Source organism: Octopus bimaculoides, chromosome 8 (assembly GCF_001194135.2).
Source record: "Octopus bimaculoides isolate UCB-OBI-ISO-001 chromosome 8, ASM119413v2, whole genome shotgun sequence".
NCBI lineage: Eukaryota > Metazoa > Mollusca > Cephalopoda > Octopoda > Octopodidae > Octopus > Octopus bimaculoides.
In genome coordinates this window covers 73076233-73099118 of record NC_068988.1, presented here as the reverse complement: position 1 = coordinate 73099118, position 22886 = coordinate 73076233, and the positions used below count along the sequence as shown (strand labels likewise).

General features: G+C 38.2%; 1 protein-coding gene across 2 annotated transcripts in view; it reads left to right on the top strand.

Moving 5' to 3' along the window:
* Window positions 1-22886, top strand: part of LOC106877921 (frataxin, mitochondrial) — a 46050-nt gene that overhangs the window by 13848 nt on the left and 9316 nt on the right. For both annotated transcript variants that reach the window (XM_052970171.1, XM_014926990.2), the window contains exons 2-3: window positions 3901-3980; window positions 9558-9678. In XM_052970171.1, coding sequence (XP_052826131.1) covers window positions 3901-3980; window positions 9558-9678 — 201 coding nt within the window. The remainder of the gene's footprint in view (window positions 1-3900; window positions 3981-9557; window positions 9679-22886) is intronic.

The window sequence follows — 22886 nt, the reverse complement described above, 5'->3', positions numbered from 1 at the left end:
ATATATATATATATATTCTTTTTTCTTTTATTTGTTTCGGTCATTTGACTGTCGCCATGCTGGAGCACTGCCTTCAGTTGAGCAAATCAACCCCAGAACTTATTCTTTGTAAGCCTAGTACTTATTCTATTGGTCTCTTTTGCCTCACCACTAAGTTACGGGGGATAAACATAGACACATAAATACACACACACACACACACACGACAGGCTTCTTTCAGTTTCTGTTTGCCAAATCCCACTCACAAGGCTTTGGTCTGCCCAAGGCTATAGTAGAAGACACTTGCCCAAGGTGCCATGCAGTGGCACTGAATCTGGGACTATGTGGTTGGTAACCAAGCTACTTAACACGCAGCCACTCCAGCGTCTATATATAATCTTAAAGGCCACAGTAAAGTGTAGCACACAATGACAATTAGACCTGGCTCCACAATCCTCTCCAGTGTCCAGTATAGTAACACAAGGCACTAGACCCAGTATAGACTAGAATGCAGAGCATAAACCAAATAATAGACAAAAATAATAAGCAGATAGTAGGTGTAGTATTCAAAACTTTATAAGACATACATGCATTTCAGTAAAATACAAAAGTAATTATATAACAATGTTGAAACATTATGCAATCATGCACTGCACCTCATCAGTGTCCTGATATAAATACAACAATTTGTGTATATACGACTTACTATGTACACCAAACCAAACCTCCGCTGCACATCTCTCTCTTCGATTCTGTGAGGTGACTCAGCTTCACCACGATAAATAAACAGACAAGAGTTCTCAGCCAGCGACGAACATCTGTATAACAAGAATCATGGCCCGGCATCGATGCCACGACATCACAACTAGTGATCAGCTCTGCCACACTCAGCCTCCCCAACTTCACATACAGAACTTTTCCTATAGTGTACTAAAGAACTGGTATAATTGCTCACGTGTTATTGACTCTTTCTATTTGCTGTAATAACTCACATACACATACATGTATCACTCACATACACACTTTTCTTTGTATGATGGCCTGTCTTTGATTATGTTATTATATGTCGCATTCACACTCTCACACAGACATACATCTTTAACGCTACAATAAATATCTCTGTTATTCATCTAATACGGTTGTGGTCTTTCATTACTGGTCATCTATGTTATCGTCGCATAACATATCATGCATATCATCTTTGATATATATTTTGTGTTCGACCGTGTGACACGTTTAAATAAAAGGAGTCCTCTGTTTTTCCATTCGTCACCATTTCTCCTTTTTGAGTTCACACGGTCGTTCCTTACATATATATATATTTATATATTCATTTTCAAATTTTGGCACAAGGTCAACAAGTTTAGGGAAAGGGGTAAGCCCTTTACATCAACTCCAGTGCTTAACAGTTATTTATTTTAATGACCCTGAAAGGACGAAAGGCAAAATCGACCTCAGCATGATTTGAACTTAAAATATAAAGACAGACAAAATGCCACTAAGCTTTTTTCCCAACATGCTAATGATTCTGTCAGCTCACCATCTTTATATTTATATATATTACACACATATATATTAATATTCGTTTTAATGTCAACTAAAGGATTACTCCATGCCTTTTGTAGACTACATATGCCTTTACAAGACAGGTTAGGAAGTAGCTTATACATTCAGTGAACAGTCAGAAATTTAGGGAAGTACTAGATGAAGCATTTGATGAAAAAGGAGGAGAAATGGATGTTAAATGATAATGATGATGATGATGATAAATGTACAGAAGAACTGGAAGTTCCTTTAGGACAACTTATAAAGGTCAGTGGACCAAATCTGTGGCTGGTGCAAAGTTCTAGCCAGACATAGTGGTGGAACAGTGAAGTTGACAAAGACATAAAAGCGAAGAAGTAGATTTGAAAAGATTGGAAGAATAGGGGTAGCAAAGAAATATACCAGATGGCTAAAAGAGAAGCAGAATTGAAGAGATTTACCAGTGTTCTGCAGTGTGAGGATCAGAGGTATAAGGTGTTGTGGATAAGGCCTAGTCACCTGTATAGTTAATCAGGTTATACAGGGAAGTATCATACAACTGGCATTGCAGCATTAGAGTTGACTGTTACAAGCATAAAGGAGATGCCTTAAAAAGAAGCAGGTCATGAAAGTTACTGAAAGAGTTATAGCTGAACTAATTAGAATTGAGTTAACCTAGATAAGATACAATTTGGTTTCATGCCAGGGAGAAGTACTACTTAGTCTTTCTTCATAGTAAGACCACTGCAAAAGTATTTAGCCAAAAATAAAGTGCTGTACTTGCTGTTTGTCAACATGGAGAAAGCCTTTCACGGGGTCTCTCACTCATTCATCTGGTGGTCACTGTGGAAATTTGGAATAGACAAATGACTGTTGAGAGCCAACCAAGCTATGTATAGAAGTACCATCAGTAAAATGAAAGTTAGTAATGAGTGCAGCAGCAAATTTAATGTGCAGCTAGTTCACCAAGGTTTGTTCTCTAATCTCCTCTTATTTATCATAGTCCACCATAACCAAGAATTTAAGGCTGGAGCTTCTCTATGCAGATGACTTTGTTCTCATAATCAAATCTGTAGCATAATTAGAAAAGAAATTCCAGATGTGGAAGCAAAACCTAAAAGAAATATTAGAAATTAAGGGAAGACTAAATTCATCCAGGATGAGTCTAATATACAGATTGTAAATGTCACAATTTCCTTATTTAGATTTAGTAGTATGCTTGTTAATGTCCATTAAAGTATATAGTATTGTCTATAGGAGTTGCATGTGCAGCTTAGAATGTTACCTTTTAGTAAGTGTGCAATAATAGTGAGTGATATATTGAATTTCTTTGTCTTTCTTTTATTCGTTTACTTGTTTCAGTCATTTGACTGGCCATGCTGGAGTATTACTTTGAAGGGTTTTAGTCCAGGACTTACTTTTAAAGCCTAATACTTATTCTGTCAGTCTCTTTTGCTGCTAAGTTATGGGGACATAAACACACCAATACTGGTTGTCAGGTGGTGATGGGGGGGGGGGATATATATATCCCCATAACTTAGTGGTTTGGCAAAACAACAGCTTTCTTTCAGTTTCCATCTACCAAATTCATTCACAAGGCTTTGGTCAGCCCAAGGCTATAGTAGAAGACACTTGCTCAAGGTGCCATGCAGTGGGACTGAACCTGGAACCATGTGGTTGGGAAGCAAGCTTCTTACCACACAGCCGCACCTATTCTTGTGGATTTTTTAACACAATTTGATTTGTGCAATTATATTTTGATGAATGTTTAAAATATTATTTTTGAACACATAACATGAAGAAATTGCATTTTTTTAATTTCTCAAAACCAACTATAATTTGCTGAGACAAATTAGAAAGCAGTATGATGATTAGATGAAAATATTGTGTCATGGGACAAGGACTGTGAGGATATGTTCTACTAAGGCTTAAGTTTCTGAGTATTTTTGATATAGAATTAAGAAAATTGTAATGTCTATAACATATTTGTTGCATCAATGGAATTTTGTAATGTTAATACTGTTCTGATCTTGCCTAAATTTCAGGGGTCATGAGAGTATTTGACTGTATTTCTTAGTGTCTCAGTCCCAGAAGTCCTACTAATTTTAGGTGTATGTATATATCATTGTGAATTTTTCTTCTTTTTTGTTTTGCATGATTATTTTAACATAAATGATGTGTGAGCGAGTGATTGATCAACTAATTTATTGCAAAAGTAAATCTGTTAAATGACCTGATGTATTCATTGCATACAGAATTATTCTCATGAAAATATTTAATCTTAGTTGTACTATTAACAAACTATTTTTTGAACATTCACAAATATGTAAAAATTCCAAACTATTTATGCCCCAAATGTCTTTTTAATGATTCAGTACTTTCTTCTCTTTTCAATAGGTTTATGGATTAACTTCAAAGGATTTGGAATTCTCTACTCCCACAAATTCACTCCAGTATTACTGTACAGATGTTAAAAAGTCAGTAAATTCTGATAAATATTTATTGTTTGGTTAAAAACAAATTTGTATTCTTAAGAAAAAAGGGACCTATAGCATTAAGTTAGAATATATAAGGTTTATCTATTTATTTATCTTTCATCTTTTACTCATTTCACCTTGAGGAGATTTTAGTAAAATGAACCAACCCCAGGACTTTTTTTTCTAAGCCTGGTATGTATTCTATCAATCTCTGTTGAACTGCTAAGTTATGGGGATGTAAACACACCTACACCAGTTGTCAAGCAGTGCTGGGGGGGACAAACATATACATATATATGATGGGCTTCTTTAAGTTTCCATCTACCAAATCTACTCACAAGGCTTTGGTTGGCCTGAGGCTACAGTAGAAGACACTTGGCCAAGGTACTGCACAGTGGAATTGAACCCAGAGCTATGTGGTTGGGAAGCAAACTTCTTACCACACATCCATGCCTGCACCTATTTTTTTTTTTTTTTTTTTTTTTCAGAACAATGTTTTCAGGTTTTTTGGAAGAATCAGGGATGTATGTGGAGTAGGGACCTAGGGCTATCCAACCATATGGGCCAAGTATGGACAGAAAGTGTGAGAGAAAGGAGGACTATAGTGGAGAGGAATCCTAAGAGAGTCGTTTAAGGAAAGAAAGGCGTGTATGTATGGGTGGGGGTGCTGGTAGGTGAGAGAAGAAAAGAAGAAAAAGGACATTGGGGTGTTCAGGAGGCAAAGAAGCAGTGGGAGAGAGAGCTATGAGAGGAAAGGAAGCAGAAAGAGAAGAGTAAGAAGTAGATTCTTGGGGTTACCATAAAGGTAAGAAGGAGCAAAGTGTGAATGTTGCAAAAGCATCATAGATGGGGAGGCACTGAAAAGGAAGGAGAGAAAGAGGTGAGGAAACAGCAAGAGAAAGAAAGGCTATTGGACATCATAGGTAAGGGCAGAAGATGAGATAAAGGTTAGGGAAAGTGTTGGGTGGTAATAGAGGTAACTTTGAGAGAGGGTACTGCGAGTGATAAAGAGATGGAAGTCCTGGAGGAGAGATGCTTAAATGATGGATACTAAGGTGGATTTGATGGAGAGCAGTATATATATATATATATATATATATATACACACACAAACACGCACACATATATGTTACAACTTCTTGATCATTAATTTTGGGTGAGAGTGTGTCTTTCCATGTGTGGCCATGTCTTCTGTAACACTACCTATTGCCAGGCAATAAGTATCTTCAGGTCTGCCTTCACCACTTCATCTCAAGTCTTTTTCAGTCTCCCTCTTCTACATGTTCCATTAACTTTGAGTGCTCAATACTTTTGTATGCAACAATATCCTTCATATGCATAATATGTCTGTACCAGTGCAGCCTACACCTGACTCCTCTTACACCCAGTTTTTCTTTTAGCTCATTTGTATTCTGGTATTCATACACACTAGCATTATACATCCATCAGAGCAGGCTAGCTTCATTTTTTTTTTTTCTAGTCTTTGCAAATCTTCAGCATTCAGGGCCCATGGCTTGCTGCCATACAGCATTGCAGTGCTAATTCGAGCATCATACAATCTACCTTTCTGTCTGGAGGAAAAGACCTTTATTGCCAACAGCGTTAATAGCTTCCTGAACTTTTTCCAACTTGTTCTCACCCTAGCTACTAGACTTTCCAAGCAACTACCTCCTCTGCTAATTATGTCTCCTAACAAAAGTTATTGACTAATCCTAGTGAGTCATCTGGGCATTTAAGAGAATCTATTTTTGGTGTACCCTAAGTACGTACTGCTCAAATGCACCTGGCATATACATATCTTACTTTCTCTGTTAGTCTGCCTGTAATTCCATTACACTTTTTGAATGTCCATAGTTTATATTGGATACTGTGTGTGTAATTTATGCCTATGCTTTTTGTGCATATCAAGCAAGGACATTTCTTTGATGATAGGGAAGTCCTGTCTTCTTTCTTGCTTACTAAAGCAGAAAGTAGGAAAGTCTTTGCTAAATCTTCTTAGAAGCCTCTCAATTTTAGATTTAGCTTCCATGGCTGGAATTTCCTCCCTAATTCACTGGATGCGCAATGTCAGTGTGCATGTACAACAGAGTGTAAGCATCTTGAGAGAAAAAGTTAGGCATAAGAGGCATCAGATGTGATGTGCAAGAGAGATGATTGCATTGGTATGATCATGTGATGCATATGGATAAAGACAACTGTGTAAAGAAATGCCAATCTCTAACTGTGGATGGAACCTGTGAAAGAGATAGACCTGGGAAGTCATGAGACAAGGTGGTGAAGCATGATCTTTGAATGTTGGGGCCTCACGGAGGCAATAACAAGTGACAATATGTCGTGCTTGAGAAGGCCCATTAAGCCAAGTGAAATCATAGTTGTGGCTAATGGCAGTGTCATATAACTGGCACTTGTGCTGGTGACATGTAAAAATCAGCCATTACACTTTTTGGAGTGGTTGGCTTAGAAAGGGCATCCAGCTGCAGAAACTATACCAAATCAGAGTGGAACCTGTTGTGGCCCTACAGATTACCAATTTCAATCAAACTATCTAACCCATGCAAGCATGGAAAGCAGATGCTAAATTATGATGATGATGATGAATTCTGCTACTGGCCACTTTAAGTTATTTCTCTTAATTCATTTTTGTTTAAATTATACAAATTACTTCATCACCATCATCATCATTTAACGTTTGTTGTCCATGCTGGCATGAGTTTGACAGTTTGATCAGGGCTGGTAAGCTGAGAAGCTGCACCAGACTCGTCTGATTTGGCATGGTTTTCTATGGCCTGATGCCCTTCCTAACACCAACCACTCTGAGAGTGTAATGAGTGTTTTTATGTGCCACCAGCACAGGTGCCACTTGCGTGACACAGGTATCTGCCATAGCTGCGATTTTACTCAGCTTGATGGGTCGTCTTCTCAAGCACGTCATAAAGCCAAAGGTCTTGGTCATTGCCTCCAGGCAATTATCATACTGATGACAATTATTTAGCCAGAAACACATGTCCACAACTATCCTCTTATCTCTAGACAATAAATCTGTTCTTTTCCTCAATGGCATGTCAATTTCATAAAATTCTTAATTCTTTAGATTATCTCCCCTCCTCAAGTAAAGTTGGTCTTAATTTAATTATAATGCATCCTTTAGTGGCAGAGATAATTTTAATAAATGAAGAATTTATGTTGCATGGTATTTGATATCCCAGTATTGTTCATCAGCATTTAAGAGTTGTCAAGAACAGCCAGTCTTAAACACCTCAGTGATAGCCTGTAGGACTATGGTGAATAGAAAAGGGCTGAGACTTGAACCTTGATGGACTTCTACCTTTGTAATAAATTTGTCACTGAAATCATTGTTGGCTCTTACTTTAGGAAACTTTACTGGAAAGAGTGACTTGTGACTTTCAGGCTTTGGTGAAGCATGACCTTCGAACATTGGGCCTTACTGAGATAATGACTAGTGACCGAGACCTTTGGAGATATGCTGTGCTTGAGAAGACTCGACAAGCCAAGTGAGACCATAACCCATGGCCTATGCTAGTGGGTGTAACCAGCCCACTTATGAGTACCCCTCATTCATTGGACAATAAACTTTGCTTGCAAAGACTTATTGAGGCAAGTGAAATCAAAATTAAAATTGCTGTCATGGCCAATGACAGTACTGCCTGATTGGCACTTGTGCCAGTGGAACGTTAAAAGCACCATCCAAGTGTGATTGTTACCAGGGCCGCTGATTGGCTCCCGTGCCGGTGGCACATAAAAAGCATCATTTGAGCGTGATCATTGCCATCGTCACCTTACTGGCACATGTGCCAGTGGAATGTGAAAAACAACATTCGAGAGTGGTTATTACCAGTGCCGCCGGACTGGCTCCTGTGCAGGTAGGATGTAAAAAACACCTTTTGAGCGTGGTCGTTGCCAGAATCACCTGACTGGCCCTTGTGCCGGTGGCATGTAAAAGCATCCACTACACTCTCAGAGTGGTTGGTGTTAGGGAGGGCATCCAGCTGTAGAAACTTTGCCAGATCATATTGGAGCCTGATGCAGCCTTCTGGCTTGCCAGTCCTCAGTCAAACCATCCAACCCATGCCAGCATAGAAAGCGGACGTTAAACGACAATGATGATGATGGTTTATTACACTGGTTTTGTGTTTAATTTCAATGTTGTTTGGCTCTGATTGAGGAGATCTCTAGTTCACCCCTGGTTCTACAGTACAAACTTCATGTTTTAACCCCTTTGTTATCATATTTCTATTGAAATACACAGCCTTTGTTTCAATTAATTTTGAAAATAACAAAGAATTCAGTAAAGTATTTATGTTATTAAGCTGGTGTTTTGAACATAAATTAATATGGAATTCTGAGGGAAACTTTAATTTAGATCACTTTAAGACAAGAAGTTTGTATTCTAGAACTAAGGAAGGTGTCAGGTGAATTCTTATTGAAATGTTAAAGTGATTTAAATTGAAACCTTCAAAATTTTATGTTAGCTTATGTTCTAAATACTTGATAAAATAATGACAGAGTTACTTTATTGAATTCTTCATTATTTTCAAGACTAATTTAAATATAGGCTGTGTCTTTCAACAGAAATATAGTAACAAAAGGGGTTAAGATGGTAGGGTGAGATTCGAAAACGATTTGGTTGCTATTTCTAGCAGCATGAGTTCCATATAGACACTTCCTTATTGGTTGTATGTGTGAACTAGTGTTAGCTTTGTTTCCAGCAAAAGAGTTTTTAGGTCCCTTTATTGAAAATACCTTACTTATTATTGTCCTGATTAACAATTCAAAGAAGCTCATTGCTGATAAAGGATGTTTGTAGTTTTTAGGGTACAAACAATAAAATTCTGAAGTAATTTCTTGTTTTTCTACTTATTGTCTCCGAAGAAGAACAATAGTCTTCATGATTTTTGTTAGCTTCACAGAAGCTGAAAGATGTGGATAATTGGGGTAGGATTAAATTGATTCTTGTTCAATTGGAATTGTTTCAAAATAGTAGCAAAGAGTAATTGAGGAGAGGAAGGAAGGTTTGTATAAAGTATTGAATAAGTATTCTGAAAGGAATAAAGTCAGTAACACTGACTCACATAGTCGATCAATTGTAGAGCTTCAACATCATGTTGATTAACATAATTAGAGAGATAAAGACTAACTATCAGAAGAACAGAGGCCACAGTTGTGGCACAAAAGATGCAGTAAGACACGACTCACAGTTTCATAGTTGTGTCATTAGTGTATTTAGATGACAGTCACTTTCTGAAATAGTAATGAATGTGAAGTTTTAAATACCTAGTATTTACAATAAACAAAAATTTGCAATGATTTTTTTCCTTATCATTTAGCTGGCATAGTTAAGGATGGGTCTTGAGCAAATATAGTTTACTTACAGTATGGCTACAGTCAAATGGCTGAAACTAGAAGGTATGTATGTTGCAAGTTGCAATTTAAAACTTGGAGATCTCTCAGAATTTTAATTGATCAGTTCATTTTTAACCAACTTAATTGATGTAATTGTCATATGTTAGAAGATGAAATAGTAAAGTGGATATACCTTTGCTTCTGTTTTATTTGAAGTGGATTAAATGCGAATGAATATGACAGAATTGCTGAAGAAACATTGGAATCCTTACTGGAGTTAATTGAAAGTTTTGAAGATATAGAAAACTGTCCAGAAGGATTTGACGTCTCTTATTCTGTGAGTAAAGTGATACTTCTCTTCAGCCTTCTTTTTCCTTGCAACAGCACAATAATTTATAGTTGCTTTATCAGCTTGCCATGCTGAATTCAAATTTTTTCATATGTATAACTTTGAGTCAGATCAACTGACTTGCTTTAGGTGCGATGCAACAGAACGATACAAATTATTACATCTTATGTAATTAAGAACTATTACATCTTATGTAAGTATATATATATAGTTTTTCCTTGGGGCTGGCCAGATTGGAGCAATCTCAGGTATAACCAGCCGAAATTGCAAAGTTAATCTGGAACTTGACTGAGGAAAGAAAACTCTGAATGACCTGTCCTTGTTTTCTTTGCATCGTCTATCTGGAGGTTTTGTTGTCCCTTTCTTGTATCACCTAACTGTCAGGATGTTTTGCATTCCTGTCCCATTTTGTATTATATATATATATATATATATATATATATATAACGGCGTACGTACACCTGTCTCTTATATGTAAGTATACATTTTTCTAAATCTTGTATGACTCTATTTCTGTCTATCAGCCCCTTCACCCTTATTCGTTCATTTCACTGTTCATTCTTTCGTTCCCCCTCTCTCACATTTCCTTGCCTTCTCTTCTTGCTCACTTCCCCTCCACTTTTCACTTCACTGTGTCCCTGTCATTTTTTCTCGCCCCTCCTTAATTCTTTTGTTCCTCTACCTCTTTCTCTTCTCTTCTCACGTGACCAGCCTTCAACCAAGCCTGATCTTTCTTTCTTGGCCAGCCGTTGTCTGTGCAACATCAATATTCCTCCCTTTGCCTGTGAAATCTTGTATCCCCGCTGTAAGGCTTTATTTCCACACATGCCAGCTTAATTTAATTCGTTCTTAGTCGAAAGACATCTGTTGCTATGTCCTGTTATTATTTTTATTGTATTCGTGTAACATTGTTCGCTTTTTCCGTCCTTGTTTTTGTACACATTCACTGCTTTCTTCCAAGGAATTCAATGCTCTTATATATATATATATATATATATATACACATATATATAAGCTCCCCCTTTGCTAGCATACAAGGCATAACTACTAAACGACACATAGGAGGATGTTAGAAGTATATCACCTACTTAAGAGTGTATTCCAACTGAATTTCCTCTTTCTGCTCTAAGTCACAACAAGGTCAACTTTGGAGAGAGAGAGCCAGGCACACAGAGTTGACATTCTGTCCTACCAGCATTTTGCTATGCCTAGTGCCTGTCTGAAAGTAATTTTTGTAGTATGAATTCCTTCTATTTTCTCACTGTCATTGTGGAACATGGCAAGACATTCAGAACCTTTTTCTTCAATCACAGATAACTTTATTGAGCATTGTGTACTCACAGTACGAATTCGTTTGTTACACATCTGAATAAAACCTTGGACATGAAGTTGTTCATGCACAAACATGAGTGTTGTTACCTACTGTACAGAGACATTTTACAACCATTGGATTAATGACTAAGTCCAACCATTAAGGTGTTGACGTCTTCATTAGTGACTTCCCTCGCTAAAGTGGGGAACCCAAGTAAAAAGATCTGCAGTCTTTACTTCAACAGCCATTGCCTGCTATATGATTCACGACATTCAACCTCATTATTGCTTCTTTATAATCAGCTCTATCACGTATGGAGAGCTATGAATTTTTTCAGCAGTCAAATTCTCCTACACCAGTGACCAACTCACTAAAGTGGTAGCTCCAGACAGAAAAAAGGACATACCTGTTGATTATGAGAAAGTTTCTACACCACCTTTGGGCAGAAAAGGTTATCTCTGAAACAGAAATGGCATGAAGATGTTTTATGAGAAGAAATGCATAACCTGAGTTGACCCCTTCTCGAAACTGCCCAACGTGTGGAATTTCTCTGTGGAGTATTTCTTTGACCAACCACTGATAGCTGTTACCTTTGGTCTACCATCATTTTTTCTCCATGCAAAATTTTCTCCTAATGGCAATGTCAAACTGTTTGTGTGTTCGATCGCTGCTAAACAACTGAACCTTTTCTGTTGCGAACTCCATATTTCACTGCATGACAAATTTTTCCTTTGTCAGATACAACTTTGCATTTTCTTTTATCTTTGTCCTTATTTCCTGATATTTTTCTCGTTGGAGGATGTTATCCTGTATTTTCTGGTTATTGGTCATGTCCAGCTTGTTTTTCCTTCTTCTGGATGTGTGTTACGTTTTTTTCCACCAAAGATGAATCACATCACTCTACCCCATTATTATGGCTGTCTTAAGATGTGGTTTACCCAGCTGGAATCATACTTTGTATCCAATAACATTCAGTTGGCTCAACAGAGATTGCACATCATATTGAGTAGGATTCCTTTGCCATTAGTGCTCGCCGTTAGAGACCTAATCACAGACATGCCACCAGATGCTTCCTACGACAGTATAAAAGCAGAGGTCCTTTGCAGAAATTCTAAATCCTCCAAGAGTCGCTTTCGCACTCTCTTGGAGGATGAACATTTAGGGGATAGAATCCCAACAGAATTTTTATGCAGAATTTGCGAGTTGGCTGACTGCTCAACTGAAGAAAATTCATTCATGAAGGAGCTATTTTTCTCTCAGCTGCAATCTAATGTCAAGTCCATCCTAGCGCCTATGAAAGAAGGTAGCTCACTGGAACAAATAGTTACATCTGTGGACAAGATCCTGTAATTCTACAGGCCTACCTCATCTGCTGACAAGGTAGTAGCTATCACTTCATCTACAGGTACCTGGGATTCTTCATCAATCAATGTGGCATCACAAGCAGAAACCCGGAAGGCAATTAAGGACTTGGTGCAACAGGTTTCACAGTTGTGTCGTGTACATTTCTCTTTTTCCCAATCATCTTCCAGGTATCGTTTTAGGCATCATTCTTCTTCTCACCAGCGTGCCATCACTTCGCCCAACATGCTGTGTTGGTACCATCGACGATTTGGGGATAAGGTACATCAGTGTAGACAGCTTTGCTCCTACTCCCCACAGGGAAACTAGAACGGGAGACCCTGAGCGTGTCAGCCGGCCCTGTGCTTCGTTCTACTCTGCATCATGCATTTTTTGTTAGAGACATCAACTCCTCTAAGCTTTTCATGGTTTACACAGGAGCCAGCGTCAGTATTTAGCCCTTATGTTTCACCTCAACTTTTCGATATTTCTTTGTATGCTGTTAACCACTCTACTATCTGGACTTACGGACAGATTTCTTTATCTGTGGATTTATCTCTACATAGAGATTTTAAATGGATTTCTGTCATTGCGGATTTGCCTCATCCATTATTGAGTGCAGATTTTCTACACCATTACTCATTATTGGTTGATGTGAGAAAGCAGTGACTTCTCCACAATACCACCTCCTTATCAACTCTTACAAAGAATTCTACTGTCACTCCTGTAAGTACTTCTCTCTTCGTTGTCACCTCAAGGAATCCATATCACGCATTGCTTGCTTCTTTTCTGGAGTTTACTGACTTGTCATTTAAACCAACTGAACCTGTTCACTCAGCGAGACATTTCATCTCCACAAAGGGACCTCCTGCTTTTTCCTGTCTGCAGTGGTTGGCACCGGACAAGCTTAAGGCAGCTTGAGCTGAATTTGAACATCTGATACAGCTTGATCTTATTCAACCATCCACGAGCCAATGTGCGTCTCCTTTACACATGCCAAACATAAAAGGTACTACAGACTTTCGACTGGTTGGGGATTTCAGATGCCTCAATGCCATCACTACCCCTGACAGATATCCTTTACCTCATCTACAGAATTTTTCATCTGCTTTACATGGATGCACCGTTTTTTCCAAGATTGATCTGGTATGTGCATACCACCAGATACCAGTGGACCTGGCTGACATCCCAAAAATAGCCGTGACCACGCCATTTGGCTCGTTCAAGTTCTTATCCATGCCTGCGCAATGCCGCCAGCACTTTCCAGCAGTTTATTGATGAAGTTGTTCATGGGATGGATTTTGTTTTTGCTTACGTGGACAACCTCCTCATAGCCAGTGACACAGTTGAGCATCATCATAATCATCAACGCCTATCTCAGTTGTTCCAGCATCTCTGGTTGTACAATGTCAAGGTCATCCCTGCAAAGTGTGTGTTTGGTACAACTTCGTTGGAGTTCCTGGGAGTTCCTGGAGTTCCTGGGACATCTTATAGACTCTGAAGGCATTCGGCCTCTGCCAGTGAAGGTGGAAGCGATTCAGCAACTTTCACTCCCCCACCTCATTGAAACAGTTACGTCATTTCCGAGGGTTAATGAACTTTTATTATCGCTTCATTCCTAACTGTGTAGACAAGTTGTTTCCCTTGACTCAGCTTTTGAAGGACAAGAAAAAGAAAGATTCTCCTATTTCTCTTCCAACACTTTGCAGTCTTTTGAATCCGTCTAATCTGAATTTGCTAAAGTTTCCTTGCTCACTCATCCTATAGTGAAAACAGAACTATCCTTGACCGTAGATGCCTCAAATTGTGGTGTTGGTGCTGTATTGCAACAGACGATCAACCACCAGACTCAACCACTAACGTTTTTCTCACGCCAGCTGAAACCTGCCAAACAACGATATAGCACTTTCGATAGAGAACTGTTAGCTATTTATCTTACTGTGAGGCACTTCCACCACCTCCTTGAAGGTTGGGAGTTTACAATATTCACAGACCATAAACCACTCACATTCGCACTACAATCCAAGTCAGAGAATTACTCACCGAGGGCATACAGACACTTGGACTTCATCTCTCAGTTCACCAGTGACATATACCATATTGCTGGATCTGCCAATATACCTCTGTGTTCCCTTTCGTCTCCTACTATGATTGATCTGGTTGCCATTGCTTCAGACCAGCCTTCCTTGGATTCGCTTGACATTTCTTCTGCTCAGTTTTCCTGCTGCAAGTTTGAGTACCTGCACTTCTGTCCGCTGAGTTTCCTCTGGTTCACCCAGATCACTTATTCCTGATTGTCATTGCCGCACCATTTTTGACGCTCTGCATTCATTGTCACATCCAGGCATTGCTGCCACAGTGAAGCTTATCATGGCCCGATTCTTCTGGTGTGATATGCATTGTACAATCACCACTTAGGTGCATTCTTGTTTGTAGTGTCAGTGCTCCAAGGTGCATCGGCACGTTCTTGCTCCATTGGGACACTTCATTCCACCAGACACTTGCTTCCGACACATCCATATTGATTTCGTTGGTCCTTGGCCCGTCAGTTCTGGTTTCACATACATTTTGACCTGTATTGATTGGTTCTCCCAATGGCCAGAGGCCATACCCCTGGTAGATATTACTGCCGAATCTGTGACTCAAGCTCTCATCACAGGTTGGATTGCTCACTTTGGCGAACCCTTCAGGATCACCACTGACCATGGATGCCAATTCAAAGCCTCCCTTGCAGTGGGAAAACTGTCATGACTACTGGGTGTACAACACATTCATATGACTAGGTTCCACCCAGCCTCAAATGGAATGGTGGAGAGATTGCATAGGCAGTTAAAGGCTGCACTTCATGCTACTCCAATACACAATGATGGATTGAATTTCTTCTTATTGTTCTCCTAGGTTGCCAGTCCACTGTTAAGATATATTTGGGCTACTCCTCAGCTGAACTCTTATATGGTACCACTTTGGCACTTCCTGGTCAAATGTTGGCACCAGTTGACTCACTGCATCTGGATCCTGTGTCATACATCACCAGACTTCTTCCTTACTTCTTGGATCTGCCACCCATGTGACCAGTCTATTTCTTCTGCTGTTACAGCAAATATCTCTACAAGGACACCTGTGTTTTTGTGAAACGATGCTATGAAAAGACCCCTTACACCCCCCTACTCAGGCCCTTTCCGTGTGCTTTCACACATACTAAAACTTTTCACCATGGACATTAATGGTTGGAAAGAGACTGTATCTATTGACAGAATGAAGAAGGCTTTCTCTGAAAGTCTTATTCCACTACCTGACACACCTGTCACACTCACTCCACAAACATCAACCTCAACCATCTTTACATGCTTCCAAACAACATTTGCAAACACCACAATCCATTCCACCTTATGTAGCACGAAGTGACAGAACAGTAACTTGGCCACATAAACTGTCCAAAACTAAATTTAATCACCTTTTCCATATTAACATAAACTGTACCTGTTGATACACCACCTGTTTTGAACAAACTGTACAATTTAACAAACTGTTTTGATGCATTTTCTCTTTATACATTTTATTACATGTATTTCATATGTTATATGCATTTATTTTTACATGTTTCTATTCTTTTATTTGCATAATATTGTGTTCGCATGCATTGTTTACATTTTGCCATCTTCCATGATTTATCCTTTTCCACACTCTTTGTGTCTCTGCTCCTCTTTGTGTAGCACAGGCAATCACTTGTTTCACTGCTTACAGTTAACTTTTTGCCTGTTCAACCTTTTCATTCCTTTCGGTCTGGGGGAGGGTACTGTAGGCAATGCTATTTGAAGCAGGTTCTTAACCTGCAAAATATCTGTTGGGAGTCAACGTCAGTTATCTCTGCTATTGAATGTTCTAGAACATCCCAAGCCAAGTGAACATGGTTAGCTACCCCTTTGCTAGCATACAAGGTGTAACTGCTAAACAACACACAGGAGGGTGTTAGAAGCATGTTACCTACTTAAGAGTGTATTCCAACTGAATTCCCTCTTTCTGCTCTAAGTCACAAGGTCAACTTCAGAGAGAGAGCCAGGCATGCGGATTCGACTTTCTGTCCCACCAGCAACTTGCTGTGGTATTCTACACCTAGAGCTTGTCTGAAAGTAATTTTTGTAGTTTGAATTCCTTCTATTTTCTCACTGTCATCATGGAACACGGCAAGACATGCTTCAATCACAGATAACTTTATTGAACATTGTGTACACACAGTATGAGTTTGTTTGTTACACATTTGAATAAAATCTTGGACACGAAGTTGTTCACACATGCAGACAAGTGTTGTTATTACTGCACAGAGGCATTTTACAGTCATTGGATTAATGACTCAGTCCAGTCATTAAGGTGTTGATGTCTTCATTAGCGACTTCCCTCGGTAAACTTTTAAAGCTAGATGTTTGCCCCAGGTATACTCTGCCAATAATAGGATATACAACATTGACAGGAGAGATTATCTGCATTAAATGCTAAAGCTTCAGAATCAATTTCTTATGAAATGCTTCAATTGGTTATTGCTACTAAAGCTAGTTTCAAACTAAGTTCCTATCACCATAGAAACTATGATGTCAGAAATTACTCTTTAGAAATCAGTCTATATATGGCAACTTGAAAGAAATTTCTACCAAATTTTAAATAACAGAACATGTCATTGCCATAGACTTAACATTGTGTAGGTGTAGCAATAAAATTCATGTTTGTTGGAGGAGGCATATTTTTTATTGCACTCGCCCTAGACAGGTCCGGTCTGTATCCATTTTCACCAATAATCTGCCCAAGATATTTTATTCTTGACATAAAAAATTCACACTTTTCCTTGCTGAGCTTAAAACCATACTCTTTTATTCTTTTGAAGACCTTTTTCACATGCTCAGCATGCTGACCTCGAGATTCACTTTTTATGAGTATGTCGTCAAGGTAAGCTACAGCGAAATCTGAACCTGCAAGCATAATGTCCATAACTTGTTGGAAAACGCCAGGTGCTACCTTTATACCAAAGGGGAGTTGATTAAATTTATACAACCCTTTATGGGTATTTATTGTCAATAATTTTAAACATTTCTCATTGGCTTTTACCTGCAAATATGCTTCAGATAGGTCCAACTTTGAAAAAAATTTCCTCCATTCGACTTGGCGAAAATTTCTTCCAGACTTCATAACAGATAATTATATGGCATCAAACATTTGTTTAATCTCATTGAGAAATCAGTGCATACTCAGATTTTACTTTTTTTCTTGACATAAACTGTAGGGGGCACCCAATTTGTGTAATCGATTTTTTCAGTCACATCAAGCTTTTTGAGTCTATCCAATTCTTTGTTGACTTGTTTCAATGCTGCGAAAGGTACCATTCTTTTTGGTTTAAATACCGGTATAGTGTTTTCATTCACTTGAAACTTTGCCTCTGTTTTTCCTCAGAAAAAACTTCAGGAAAAAATTTTTTTTTAATTCTTTTTTAAAATCCTCTGATGCCTTATTTGTATTGGCAGAAGAACCATTCACATACTTACAAAAAATATTTATGGGTAGGTCCCTTAAGTTAAATAGTTCTATTCAGTATGTTCCAAATAAATTTGTTGTATTTTTCAACACAAAACCTTTGTTTTTCAAAGTTTTTCCACAAAATGTAACATCACTTATCATTTCACCCATAAAATGCAATTTTTTTTCTCGAAATACATTGCACAATTTTCAAAGTTTCCTTTAATCTAGGTTTCCCTATTTCTCTCCATGTATCTGTATTAATTATCATGATATCACTGCCTGTATGCAATTGTAACTTGATATTCATGTTATTCCTTTTTATGGACATAATTTTTCTTTTCTGAGCCTTGCTTAAAATTTCTTTAGCAATACATTCTTTCTAGCATTTTTTTTAACCTTTTTTTTTTTTGTTTTGCTATTCAATGTGAGCTTTTATGTCTGATTTTTCCACAATCAAAACAGATATGATTTTTAAAAGGACAATTACTTTTAAAATGTAAACCTCTGCAACCGTAGCATGGATTTGGCCTAGACGTTCGTTTTTCTTTTTTCTTATCCATTTCAGGACGACATGCATGTATCTGAGAGCAATCTTTTTCTTCAGTTTCATCTGCGTCGTGCCTTAAATTTATAATCCTCTGGCATTCTTCAGCCACTTCCTCTAGAGTTAATTTTTGGTCCTGTTCTAATTTTGTTAACATACGGGAACATATATCATCTTTTCTTGCTATTAACCCTTGAACAAAAAATATACATTTAAACAAATCCAGGGTTGATTCATTTAATTTGAATTTTTCACACTCAGCATAGGTGATGAAATCTTCATCTTTTTTAACTAAATTTAAACATTGCCAATGAGTATTGAACAGTGAACTTCTTTCACTGAAAGTTCTCAATAACAAATTAACTGTTTCATCGAAACAAATCTCACCTGGTTTCTTTGGCAGATTATGGTTACAGTATTTTTCATGTTCAGGAGGGGATAACTTTCTTAAAAGTAGTCGCACCTTCTTCTCGTCATTCCAATTTTTATATTCTTTGAAGATTTCTTCATATCTTCTAAAATATGAAGAAAAAGTAATACCTTCTGGGTTATAGATAAATTCTCCAATTGAATTTGCTATGCTGTGTGACGAGAATGAACCTGAAGTATTTTCAGACTTCAACATTACTTCCAGTAACTGTTGGTGTTGTTGTTGTTGTTGTTGTTGTGACTGCTGTTGTTGCTGTTGTAAATGTACCACGCGAGCCAACAAGCCTTCCATGTTAAATAAGTTTTTCTTTGGTTTTGTACAAAAAGAAAAGAAATTTATGAGTTTGGCTAGTTCATTCTTCAATCCACCAAGGTGTCAATGACTCTCACCACAATAGTACTGTGTAGAAGAGTAATCATTATTGCTACATCAGTAATCATTAGGCCAAGACAAAAAAAAAACATCTGACAATTGGAAAGAAAAGATGGTAAAAATGAGACTAAAATAATTTGAGAGATATGTTAAGTGTATCAGAGGACATAATTTAGATTAAGTCCCTTGGATTGTGTGACATCTTAGTAAGGGATCTGTATGAAAAAGGTGTGAAATGGGAATAAACACATATACAGCACAAAATTTACGAAGTCATTTTTTTTTTTTACCCGTTGAAAATTATCCAGGTAACAGAAAGTGTTTATTTCATATCATGAGTGTGTATACAAGTATATGTGTATACAAGTATATGTACATGCTGACTCCAAGTTTTTTCAGTTATCTATTCACACACAACAGATGCCCAAATGCAAACCTGGAAGTATGTATAATACTACTACTGAATAGCACAGGGTGAAATCTGAAGGTGAACGAGCTTTATACTGTACTCTACTGCGTCCTTAACAGAATATACCATAACTATATATGTATAGACACACTTCTGTGCATTGATATTTAAACTAATCTTTTACTCTTTTACTTGTTTCAGTCATTAGGCTGTAGCCATGCTGGGGTACGGCCTTGAAGAATATGAATGAATTGATCCCAGAACTTTTTTTTTTTTTTACATGTACTAGTATTTATTCTTTCAATCTTTTTGTCAAACTGCTAAATTATGGGGACATAAACACACCACCATCGGTTGTCAAGCAATGGTGGTCCCTTAACTCGTACTGCAGAAATCCTTTTATCACTCTACTTTTCAATATAACTCTGTAACTGTTATATCCAGTGCCTTTAATTTCCTTGAGGTAACAACCCTCCTGTAAAATCTTTTAGAAAGGAAATTCTAGGCATGGAAGCTAACCTTAGAATCAAGAGGTCTTAAGGTAAACTTAGCAAAGATAAATTTTTTAGTAAGTAGGAAAAAAGGCAGGACCCTTGGCACCTTCAGGAATTAAAGCTGAGATACTTAAAATATCTAGCAGAGTAGGATATGGCCTAGTCAACTAGTTTACTAGATTGTACAGGAAGGTGTCATACTATGGCTGGCATAGCAACATTATAATCAACTGCTACTAGGGTAAAAGAGATGCCTTAGATAGAAGTCATTACAGAGGTATTACATGCCTGGACCAGGTCATGAAAGTTATGGAAAGTTATCGCCCAATTATTATTAGGAAGAGAATTAGCCTAGATGAGATACAGTTTGGTTTTGTGCCAGGAAGGAGAAATTTCATTTGGTGTACTCAGTGCAAACTATGGACACTCAAGAGGTGCCATGGAATCACAGAAAGAATAATGGCAAAAGTAGACTTTGTATATGCCAAACATTCCTGAGCAGTAAATACTGAAAACACAGGAAATAGTTTCTCTCAAATACCCAGGAGGTTCCCTAGAGATAGTAGATCGTTTCTTAAGTGAAGGAGGATGTTCTGAAAGTATAATTGTAAGAATAAGTATTGAAAAGAGTTATTACCACTGTTGGTAATAAAATATCTCTCTCTTAGAGTGAAAGGCAGAGCATACAATGCTTTTATATGAACAGCCATGCTACTTGGTAGTGAGATGTGGGCCCTGAATGCAAGTTAGCATGCTCTGATGAATGTGCTCTGCTGGATGTGATATGTCTGTGTGCATGAATGACAAAGTATAAATGTATTGAGAGAAAAATGTAGTGTGTAAGAGAGAAGACTGCACTGGTATGGAATCTAATGTGTGTGGATCAGGACAGTTGTATAAAGAAATGCTAATTGCTTAAAGTGGATGAAACTTATCAAAGAGGGAGCCCTAGGAAGACCTGGGACAGATGTTGGACCTCATGGAAGAGATGACAAAGGACTTAAATGATTGGCATTTTACTGTGCTTGATAATACCTGTCTATATGGTGAAAGTGAGGTTCAAAAAGCATTATTCTTATGTCATCAGGCCTTTTCCTTTTATCCAATCTGTTCTCACCAAGCTTCCCTTGCCTTTCATCATCATAAAACCCATCCCTCCATTACTCTTCTAACAATGGCACTATTCAGCTGCTGTAATCAAGATAGAAGAATTTGCATGTATTTCTTCCCCTTTGCCCTTCCAGTTACCTCCCTATCTCACTGGAACCATTTCCATTAACATCCACCCCTCTTTCACATTATCATCTCTTCCTTTTTTTTTATTACCTTGTGCATGTAAGCGAAAGCAGGGTGTTGTAATCACTCATCTTTGTTTATCTGTGTTTGCAAAATTACTGGGAAATGGCTGAATGGATTTTTGCCAATACATAAATACATAGATGTGTGACAGTGTGTGTGCATGAGTGTGTATACAGTGATGGATTCAAAGGTTTCATTTATTTACGAGTTGATTTCTTAATTTCACCAGAGTATAAATACCCATAATGGTGATGCTTTAACAAAAAATTTTTTTTTTTTAAATTGAACTTACAAATTTCCTGATAAGCAAGTTTAGTCAAACACTTACAAAGCTTTATTCAGTTCAGTTAAAAAGCATGGATAGGTGACACATTGTAAGCCACACTATAATTTTCAAAATCATTTATCTGCGCACAGGGTATGTATCACCCCTCCAATGCCTTTTTTTTTTTTCATTCTTATTATTTCTTTTATTCATTTTCCACTGATTACCTCTTGTGCCTCAGATATCCCCCCCCCATCCTGAGCTACATCTTAGAACTGCTATACCTCACCTTTAACACTCTGTACATAAATACATACACTCACACATAAATATATAGATGTAATCCACTCTCTTATTAATCAAGCTATAACTCTCATATATCATCATCATCATCATCATTTAACATCCGCTTTCCATGCTAGCATGGCTTGGTTGATTTCACTGGGGACTGGCAAACCAGATGGCTACACCAGACTCCAATCTGATCTGGCAGAGTTTCTACAGCTGGATGTCCTTCTTAACGCCAACCACTCCAAGAGTGTAGTGGGTGCTTTTTACGTGCCACCGGCACGGGGGCCAGTCCAGCGGTACTGGCAACGGCCACGCTCGAATGGTGTTTTTTACATGCCACCTGCACAGGAGTCATTCCAGTGTTTTGTTCACATACCACCGGCACAAGTGCCAGTAAGGCGATGCTGGAAACGATTGCGCTCAAATGGTGTTTTTTTATGTGGCACCGGCACGAAAGCAAGACCGCCGCTCTGGCAGTGATCCCGCTTGGCACGGGTGTCAGTCATCGAATTTGGTTCAGTTTCGATCGATCTCACTTGCCCCAACAGGTCTTCGCAAGCTGAGTTTAGTGTCCAATGAAGGAAGATTGGCATGGGGGCCAGTAATCGAATTTGGTTCAATTTCGATTTCAATTTCACTTGCCTCAACAGGTCTTCACAAGCAGGGTTTTGTGTCCAAAGAAGGAAAGGTACACATAAGTGGGCTGGCTACACCCCTGGTAAAGGCCACGGGTTATGGTCTCACTTAGCTTGCCGGGTCTTCTCATGCACAGCATATTTCCAAAGGTCTTGGTCACTAGTCATTGCCTCGGTGAGGCCTAATGTTCGAAGGTCGTACTTCACCACCTCATCCCAGGTCTTCCTGGGCCTACCTCTTCCACAGGTACCCTCAACCGCTAGTGTGTGGCACTTTTTCACACAGCTATCCTCATCCA